The sequence below is a fragment of the Sphaerodactylus townsendi genome, linkage group LG04, assembly GCF_021028975.2.
Source record: "Sphaerodactylus townsendi isolate TG3544 linkage group LG04, MPM_Stown_v2.3, whole genome shotgun sequence".
NCBI lineage: Eukaryota > Metazoa > Chordata > Lepidosauria > Squamata > Sphaerodactylidae > Sphaerodactylus > Sphaerodactylus townsendi.
The window spans coordinates 62,120,363-62,131,185 of record NC_059428.1 but is presented as its reverse complement, the minus strand read 5'-3'; the positions used below and the strand labels follow the sequence as shown (position 1 = coordinate 62,131,185).

The window sequence follows — 10,823 nt, the reverse complement described above, 5'->3', positions numbered from 1 at the left end:
AGGTGCGCAGTCGCGCCGTCGCGAAAACGCTAAACCGGCGCGAAGACGGTGTATTCAGAAAACGCTTAAAACCACTCTTTTTCCCCATGTGACGCATCGACGCCGCACTCGTGCGAACAGCCGCCACGGAGCTGTCGTCACAAATGGCGTCGGGCCTGCACGGCTTCGCAAGTGCGCAGGCGCAACATCGCGAGACGCCGCTTCCGCAGCGCTTCCGTGCGAACCGTCACATTTCTGCGGGGCTGCGGACGCCCGCAGCTCCGCCTGTCTGTGTGAACGCTTTTTTTGGGATGCGTCGCAATTTGCGACGTCATCGCGTCGCTGCTTTTGGCCGTGCGGAAACGGCCTCAGATAGACATGGTAGGATATATATCCCACACAGAGAGAAAAGCTGACCGACAGTGAAAATCGGAAGAAAAGAAAATCTTAGGAGAATTAGGAAACATTATTTGCCTTTGAATATAAGGGATGTGGAAATTTTAGTCCTCATGATCCCCTGCCTTCACAGCATATCACACTCACATATACTTTATATAACAAATATTAGAACACTTAACAACCTGTTTAGCAAGAATTTGAAATATTCATAATCACATAAAGTAGCTGGAAGGTTTTAAATACCCATATCTGGTCTCACTTGATTTCTCACATTGTTTCTGCTCCTGATAACAATAAAATGGCATTTTGTGTTTGTGTATTGAATCATTACACTTCAACAAAGAAATTCAGATTGGTGAGTGAATGTAGACTTTTGTTGTGGGGCTTGGGGAATTGAGGTGCAAGAATAGAAAGAAAGAAATCGGTGGGACGCGGTAGAAAGCAGAGAATACACGGTCCCTTTAAGAAAGCTCTCTAAGACTGCTTCCCCAGAATTCACCTCAACTTCGCGCCCCGGAAGTATCCCCAAACCAGCCATTCAGCTAAAGGGCATAAACGGAAGAAAAACAAACGAAACGCATACGTAATAAATAAGCGATTATAATACTGACGGAGGATAAATACCGGAACCAAATTAACAATACAGCGGAAAGGAGAACAACGAAGTGAGTTGGTGAACAGAAGGAGAAATTAACGACGCCAAATATACAAAACCCACAGACTTTTAAAAGGGAAAATAATGACGACTAGGAAAGCTGCAGCAGCCGATAATAAGAGCATCAAGGTAATGCTGAACCAAAGCACTGCAACACCTGAAAAACCAGCAGAATATGACCCCAAATTGGGACAAATGATGGAAATAATGATGAACTCACAAAACGAAATTAAAGAACATTTGGGTCTGCTGAGACAAGAGATGACCGAGATAAAGAAGGAAATGACCCAATTTAAAAAAATAGACGATACTTTGAAGCAGATTAAATCAACACTAAATGAGAATGCAGAGCATATCAACGAAGTAGAGGATAAATTGGAAACCTTGAAGGACCAGTTTACAAACCAGATGGATGGCATGGCAATGCTAGAACTACGACAAAAAGAAACATTCTTACGTATAAGAGGCCTGCCAGAAGAAGAAAAAGAAAATCTATTGGAACGCCTATTGCCAATGCTAAGCCAGATTTGGAATATGGAAGAGGGAACAGCTGCAAGAGAAATTGATAGACTGTATCGGGCAAACTCAAAAATTGCTAGAGACAAAAAACTCCCGAGAGACATTGTGATTAAATTTGTAAGAAAAAATCTGCGAGATCAAATATTATACAATCACTCCAAATCTAAATTGTGCATAGATGGCAATCCACTAATAATCCTGAAGGAGATTCCTACAGCAATACGAAGGAAGAGGAAAGATTATATGGGACTGGCAGACACTCTACGTATGAACAACATCCGATTCAGGTGGAATCTGCCAGAAGGACTCTCCTTCTCTTTTGAAGAGAGAAACTACAATATAAACAACGTACCCAAAGCCCAGGAATTTCTATCCAAAAACAAGATAAGCCTGAAACTTGTTTAATGGTAAGAACAATAAGCTAACTGCCTTTTTTGTTTGCTCTTTAATACACTAATCCTACTATTTGGATATTTTATTTAAAGAACTAAATTTCTGTTCATATTCTAGAATTACTGATACAATATGACGTGTAAAATACTAACTTGGAACACAAATGGATTAAACAACCCTAACAAAAGAAAAAACCTCTTCTCCATCAGCTTAGACTTGGGAAATATGGGATTGTCTGTCTCTCAAGAGACGAGACATTAAAAAATCTGACGAGAAATATCTGATAAACCCTAAATTAGGAAAAACTATTCCACTGGGAAATGAAAAAAAAAAGGGGGGGTAGTACTATATATTCAGGAATATTTAAAACCAAATTTAGTCCATATAGAATAAAGAAGCAAGATTTATAATTGTGGGAAATAGAATGGAATAACGAAAAGATATCGACAGTGGGAATATATGCACCAAATACCAAAAAATCCCAATTTTTATCAAAATCTATACAAATATTTAATTACACACACTCCAAAGCAATTGGATATTACTAGGAGATCTGAACGGAAGAGGTTGATCCTAGTAGAGATAAAAAAATAGGTTATGAAAAATAAAAATGCTAAGCTGATGAAAGAGAATAAATTACCCAAAAATATTTTTTTAAGATGATGAAAGATCTGGGATTAATGGATGTTTGGAGTGATTCAAGTTGGTAATTCTTTGGAATATACATTCTATTCAGCAAGACATAAGTCACACTTCTAGGATCGACATGATCTGGGCACCCAAATCATTATATATTACAACAAATAAAATTGAAATAAAATGTAGAACAGTCTATGACCACAAATCCGCCAGTTTATTGGGAAATAGGACAAAAAAGAGAAAATAACATATGGAAAAATCAAAGATTGGATATTCAAAAAAAATAAAATATGCTGTCCTTAAATCAAAAAAAACGAATTGAAACAATTATTAAAATAAAATGCTAATTCGAGCAACAAATATGGGTATAATTTGGGATCGCTATTACAAGCAGTTGTAAGAGGTATACTACTAAATAAGGAAATAAAAATGAATAAGCAAAGGAAAGAAAAGAAGAAACAATTAGGAAACAGAATTAGGAAAACAAGAAAAATATCTAGCAGCCAGAGCCGGCAACAAAAAAATAAGCAAAAATAAAATCAGAATAATCAAAGACCAACTAAATATGTTAATTACAGAGGAAGCCACCAAACAAGCAATTTATATAGAAGCAGAAATATTATACCTGCAGCAATAAGCTGTAAATGGTTAGCTAATGGACAGGAACAAACAACAAAAGAAAATTATAACCAAACTTTAAAAATGGTACCCAGATATTAACAAATCAAACACAAATTCTAAACGACGCTACAGCAATACCACAGTTCTCTATACAAAAAAAGAAAATATACAAATAGCGGATATAGAAAACTATCTGAAAGATAAGAACCTATTTACAATAACACAAGAGCAAGCCAAAGAACTAAATAAGGAAATATCTAAAACAAGAAGTAAGCTACATAATAACAAATTAAAAAAATAATACTCCTATTTAGACGGCATTTCAGCTATATAATTATAAAAAATCAAGTATATCATTCTTGATCCGCTATCATAAATAATGAACGAAGTCTTTTTAGGAACCACCACCCCCAAATCGATGGGACAAGCTCAAATTTCTCTAATCTCCAAAAAACAGAGGACACTCCAGAACCAAAACGACTTTAGACCACCTTCATTATTAAAATGTTGATTACAAAATATACTCCGCAATCTTAGCAAACAGACCAAAGAAAATACTAAACACCCATATCACAAAAGAACAGACAGGTTTTCTACCCAGGAAGACAATTATCTCAAAACATAAGGCTAGCTTTAAATATAATTGAAATAATAATCAAACCCCTCAAAAACAATTAGCCATATGCCTGGATGCAGAGTATAATGCGTTTGATCGGGTGAATTCGAATTTTATGGCAACTGTAATGAAAAAAATGGAATCACAGATAACTTTTTAAAAGGAGTAATGAAGATATGATAAAACCCAAGAAATTACCATTAAAAATCAATAATGATCAGACAGAATTCTTCCCAATTACAAGAGGAAATCAAGACAAGGATGCCCCTTGGTCTCCCTTATTTGGTTTTATTCTTGGCATTGGAACCACTTCTTTAAGGAGAGATAATAAATAACAAGAATATAAAAGGAGTAAAGCATCAAGGTATAAACTACAAATTAAATGCTTATGCAGATGACATAGCATGTTTCATAGAAGACCCTTTAAATACTATTAACCACCTCACAGAATCCATCACAAAATGTGGACAAGTCTCGGGGTTTAAAATTAACACACGTAAAACTAAAATGCTAACAAATAATATGAACCCCAAAGAAATTAAACAATTAGAACAACGTTCCCATTATAAAGTAGAAAAAACAATAAAATATCTGGGAATAACGATAGGAAATAATAATAACAATTTGATTAAAAATAACTATCTAACAATATGGCCAAAAATTAAGCAGAAATTAGAAAAATGGGGAAATATGAATCTATCGTTTTATGGAAGAATTTCATTAATCAAAATGTCAATATTACCTAAGTTAATGTTCCTATTCCAGAATTTACCATTAATAAGTTCTAATAAAATATTTAAACAATGGCAAACAGACGTGGGGAAATTCTTATGGGGAGGCAGGAAATCTAGAATTAAATATAAAAATTTAATAGACACAAAAAATAGAGGAGGCTATGCATTGCCTGACTTTCACCTTTACCATGATGCAGCTGCCCTTTCATGGGTGAAAACATGGATAAATCTAACAGATAGGGAAATGTTAAATCTGGAAAGCTATAATAACAACCTTGGCTGGCATAACTATTTATGGCCTAAATCCCCACATAATCAGGCAGGAGACAAAAATTTCAAAACTCATTTTATTAGAAACGCTTTATTAAAAATCTGGACAAAGTATAGGAAGATATTTTATGCCAAACTTCCTCAATGGGTCTCAAGAATGGAAAGCCTGCAAATAAAAGATAGAAATGAGAACAGAGATTGGTTAACTTATAAAAACATTACAGTAATAAATCAAGGGAAAATCCAACTAAAACCAAGAAACTTAATAATGATAAAAGGTCAACCTTGCCATTGGTTCACATATATGCAACTAGCAGATAGTTGGAAAAGTGATATGAAACATTGGGGGATCAATACTAGTCTGATAAACTTGGATAAAATCCTAATAGGGGAAAACAAAAAACTTATAAGCAAAATATATGATTGTCTCCTGCAACAAAAAACTGAAACAGAAGAAGTAAAACAAAACATGGTAAAATGGGCCCAAAATATTAACACAGTAATCACATTAGAACAATGGGAGAACCTATATAAATACATATATAGATTCACACCAAATACAGACTTATGGGAGCAGAACTTAAGAATGTACTATAGAACCTATCTGACCCCCCTTACTATCTCATTAATAAACAAGAAAAACTCACCCAATTGCTGGAAATGCCATCAAGAAACAGGAACCTTTTACCACATCTGGTGGACCTGTAAAGAAACAAAAAAATTCTGGGCATTAATTCACAAACATATTGAAGAAATCATAGGCAAACAATTTAAAAAACATCCATTAATCTACCTTCTGAACCCAGTAATGATAGAAACAGGAATGGATAAGCCGCAATTACATTTGATATATCATTTGATCATAGCAGCTCGACTTGTCTTTGCCAAACAATGGAAACTAAGTAACACTCCAACAATGGACGAATGGAAATCAAGAGTGCAACAGCTCTATGTAATGGACAAACAAGCTCACCAAGTGAAACAGTTGCCAGCTGAAGTATACAGAAAAAACTGGCAACCATGGACAAACTTTATTGCCAAAGAAAACAATGTCACCATTCTCCCAGTTGATTATTGAAGACGATTATATAATTTCTTATATTAATTTTAAGGTAATTACGACAAGAGGTTATATATGTTATGATGATAATAACATAAATGAAATATATAAAGTTGGTTGGTAACTAACAACCAAATATAGACAATAAATATAACCTTGAAAAGGTCTTATTGATACACAAATGGTTAGCTTATATATGTTAGCAAATAGAAATCAAAGTTGAAGATGAAGCCCTATAAATAAGAATGTTTAGACAAAAAAGGACAGGAAACACAATAATGTGTCTCTTGCTACCTCTATCTTTTAACTCACTATCTTTGCTCTTTACTTTCTCTTAAACTCATACTTTATTAAGGCAAACTTTATAATAGATCCTTTTCCCCCCTTTCTTTTCTTCTTTCTCTTTTAATTTCTATTCGGGTAATTCTGTACGACTAGGAAGAAATTCTGTAATTATGTTTTGTTGGTAAAACTGTAATTGAATTACCTATTTTAACAATTCTAACTATCTTTTTCTTTTCTGTAACTGTTGTTGAAATTAATAAAGCATTTATAAAAAAAAAACAAAGAAATTCAGATGAATTATGCAAACACCACGGGCAACTGACAGAAACTGAAATTCAAATGCAGATCTTGAATTTGTTTATAAAATTGTTTGCATGATTGATGTGCTTCTAGGACTGCATTTTCTTTCCATGGACAGATAAACCTAGCTTAATAAAGTAGGATTTTTTAAGGAGGAAAGAAAGAAGTTCTATTTTGTGTTTTTAAAAGATATGATACAAATTGCATGCACTAGAAATAAAACGTTCCAAAATCCAAAGTTATCAAGACCATCCTTCCTTTTGCTGTGGGCGTAACCAAAGAAGCCTTTTTAATATAGTTTTTAACCTATCTGGCAAGCCTGAGCTCATTCTGAACTTTAGCTTTTCTGACTTTCTTCCTGCATGTCCTGGCTATTTGTTTGAATTTCTCTTTGGTGATGTCCCCCTTCTCCCATTTCTTGTACATGCCACTTTAAAATTTCAGCTCAGTTGAAAAAAGCTTTTAGACATCAATCCTGGTTTCCTTAGATACTTTCCATTTTTTCCTCCTGGTGCTGTTATTTTTCCTTAGAGGAACAAAATGACAGACCCATTTTTTTTAGAATTACTAACAAGGAAGAGTAGTTGCTATCAATTTATGAAAATGTATAGTGGCAACGTTAAATCCTGCCCCCCCCCCCCGATGTGGCCTCAATATGAATAAGGGACCCACACACTTCTGTCAGGAGGATAAATTCATGTATCTCCCTGTTTCTTGTCTAGTTTGACCTTTATAGGCAAGGGTTGTTTTGTTGTTGTTTATTCATTTTTATTATGAAACATTAAAAATGTTCAGCTTTCAATTACTGTAACAACATTAGCAATACCTTGTTAAAGATCAGTACAATTTTTAATGCTTCCATTAACTATCTCCAAAATCTTTGTGTCAAAGTGTATTAAAACCAAAGCTAATGCTCAAACATTCTTTTAGAACAAAATATAAAAATAGACCTTTGGAAAAGGTTGTTTTGATGAAGGATGAAATTATAACAAAAATTCATTTCATTTCAATGCATTAAAATGCAAATGAGCTTTGCAATAAAAGGTTGTGCTAGATGCCCACTGTTAACAGAAAGGATAGCATATAAAGGCCAAGTTGTTAAAATGTACTGTAGAATGGCAACTGATCACTGAAATAATGGCAAATTGCCAGTCCCCTGGATCAGGGCCCAATAAACACTCAATTCGTTCAAGGATTTTATTGGCAGACTCCAGGGAACAAAGAAAAGACAATTCTGGCAAAAAGTCACCAAGCAATTGTCATGATAGTTAAAGTGTCCATATCCTATCCAGCATGAGTCAGCATGAGACTGAGTTGACAAACCGGTTCTTACCTGTTCCAAGTGACCTTTAACATGATTGGTTGAGTCTTGTATAAAAGCACTTGTATGATACTGGTTCAGTGTTCCTTTGGGAAACAGGTGTTAGGCGAAGCACTTTGATTGTCTACTGAATATTCTTCGTTGTATATAGTTATTTGTACATAGAGCAACTGAATGATAAATGCCTTCTTATGAATGACAAAGCTGTGTGGAGCTGTGTGGAGTTTACTTCGTGAAGACCACTAGTTCTACTCTAAGTAGCCCCGCTCAAATTCTGCTATCAGGTTATGGGCCCAGGCGGTGTGGTCTACCTGTGAGTAAGGCGGTGGTTCCTGTGTGTTCCTGTGTGTTCCTGTGAGCTGTGGTGTGGCTGTCTAGTACAGAGTCTACGATGGCGGTCACAGCAGCCGGCATGCCGTTTGAACGTCTTAATGAGGACAACTACTTGTCGTGGGCATGTAAGATGCAGTCCTATCTTATTCGGGAAGATTTGTGGTCTGTGGTGGAGACAACCCCGGCTGCTGCCGACGCGGCGGGTCGACGCGCTGATCAAAAAGCCCGTGCCTCCATAATTCTGGCCGTGGAGAACTCCCAGCTTCTGTATGTTCGGGACACTGTGAACACGAAAGAATGTTGGGAGGCGCTCAAGGCCATATATCAGCAAGATACAGCAGGGTCTAAAATGCTGATAGCGAGACGGCTATATAACTGCAAGCTGAAAGCTGGTGAGTGCGTTTCTACTCATTTGCAGCTAATGAGGTCCCTATTCGTCCAATTGGAAGACCGTGGGATGGTTTTTCCAGAATCCCATAAATCTTATATCATCTTATCATCACTTGATCAAGGTTGGGATCAGCTGGTTTACAGTTTACAAAGTGTGAAAGAAGCAGACCTCACTCTTTCCTTCGTGACTGCTAAGCTGCTTGAAGGTCAGCAACAGAGGGAATTCCAGCAGGAGAGCCGTGCTGTTGGAGCTGCCCCTATGAGACGACAACGCTCTGAGGTGAAGGTTTCATCAGAGACGGTGCCTGCGAAAGCCTATTCTGTCCGGAGATGTTACTGCTGTGGGTCCATAAATCACATCGCCAGAAACTGTCCAGACGCCGGTAATAAAAGGCAGATGAAAGGACAGAAGGGGCGAAACGGAAGATTTACAGCCCAGAACAAGCCTGACCAGTATGACGCAGCTATGTTGGTGTCCAGTGCTGTGGAGAAAAAGCAAAGCAGCTGGTTGATGGATAGTGCCTGCACGGCACATTGTGTAAACGACAGAAGTTTGCTTCGTGATGAAACTGCTGCTACCATTTCCCACGTAAGCCTTGCTGATGGTTCATCATCAGAGGTGTCTTTACAAGGAACTGTGTATGTACCTGCATTTGGACTAAATATTCAAAATGTGTTACTAGTCCCCCACCTAGACTTTAATTTGTTAAGTGTTCCATGCCTTGTTCAGGAGGGGTATAAAGTCACATTTAATAATGACATGTGCTATGTGAACAGAAATAATGTGTTGTGTGCAAAGGGACAACTAAGGGATATGTTGTACCACATGATTCCCAAAGGTACTAGTGGGAGTGTAAAACAACTATCCAGTCTGTCTAATAAGCCTTTACACGACAACTGTGTGCACGAGTTACACCGTGTACTAGGTCATGCAGGTTGGTCCACTATAAAGCAGTTAGCTAAAGTGTGTGACATACAAGTAAAACCCTGTAAACATTACCTGGAGTGTTCTGTTTGTAGTGGCTGCAAAGTTAAAGCCTTTCCTGTTGCTAAAGTAAGCAATAGACAAACAGACAGACCTTTTGCTTTGGTCCATTCTGACCTTGCTGGACCTTTCCCAGCCAGCCAAGGGGGTGCACGTTACATCATGTTGATTGTGGATGATTATAGTAGGTACTCTTATTGTCTACTGTTAAAATCCAAAGCAGAAGCCTGTGAGAGGTTCCAGGATTGGGTTGCCATGGTTGAAAGAAACCACCCCTATAAGGTAGCGAGGCTACAAACAGATCGCGGGGGAGAGTACATGAGTAAAGCCTTTCAATCCTGGTTGGCAAAGAAGGGGATTGTGCACAGAACAACTAACCCTTTTACACCTCAGGAGAACGGGGTATCAGAGAGACGCTTGGGAGTTTTGCAGGTGATGCGTGACTGCATGCTTGAGGATGCAAAACTACCCTTTCACTATTGGGGGGAGACTGTCTGTGCTGCCACTCACGTAATTAATCGTCTCTGGAGTTCCAGTATTCAGGAAACACCCCATTACATGTTGTTTGGCAAGAAACCCTCTTTGAAACACCTGAGAAGGTTTGGGAGCTTTGCCAATGTCTTGATACCAAGTGCACAAAGAACTAAAGGTAAACCCAGGTATCAAAGATTAAGATTTACAGGTTATTCAGAAAACACTAAAGGTTATAGATTTAGTCTGAATTTTGGCAGAATTGTGGTCTCTAGAAGTGCCAACTTTGAGAGACACACAGGTTGGGAGCATGTTCATTCTAATTCAGAGGTTTTTCTGCCTGCCTTAACTGAACAGCCTGCAGGTGCAGCAATCAGTAGCCAGAGCGCACCATCCTCCTCTACTCAAGGTCACATTCCTAGAGTGAAGAGAGAGAGAGAGGACAGCAGTAGTTCAGACTCAGAGAAAGAAGAGGAAAAACGCAAGTGTGTTGATTTTCCCCGCAGGTCCAACAGAGAAAATAAAGGAGTGCCGCCACAAAGGTTTGGTGTTACTCAGGTTGTTAGGATCTGTCAAACATGGGTAGAGCCTCAAAGTTTCCAGGAGATGGTAACTAGACCTCCTGAGGAACAAGAATTGTGGAATGCTGCTATGGATGATGAATTTGAATCCTTAGTGAAGCAAAATGTTTTTGAAATTGTAGACTTGCCACAAGACCAGAAAGTGGTTGGATCACGTTGGGTGTACAAGAAGAAATCATTGCCCAATGGGGATAGCTTGTACAAAGCTCGTTTGGTCGCCCAGGGCTACGGGCAAACTTATCTAGAAAATTATGAGCAAACATATTCGCCTA

General features: G+C 37.5%; 1 protein-coding gene across 1 annotated transcript; it reads left to right on the top strand.

Moving 5' to 3' along the window:
• Positions 1 to 745: 745 nt before the first annotated feature.
• On the top strand, positions 746 to 6,427 carry LOC125431645. Its single transcript, XM_048494637.1, has 2 exons — positions 746 to 1,959; positions 5,692 to 6,427. Exon 1 carries the CDS (start codon positions 1,118 to 1,120, stop codon positions 1,955 to 1,957), a length of 840 nt encoding a protein of 279 aa, XP_048350594.1. The 5' UTR covers positions 746 to 1,117; the 3' UTR covers positions 1,958 to 1,959; positions 5,692 to 6,427.
• The last annotated feature ends 4,396 nt before the right edge of the window (positions 6,428 to 10,823 follow it).

Coding starts and splice junctions, on each gene's coding strand:
- LOC125431645 (XM_048494637.1), top strand. CDS start 1,118: ATGACGACTAGGAAAGCTGCAGCAGCCGATAATAAGAGCATCAAGGTA.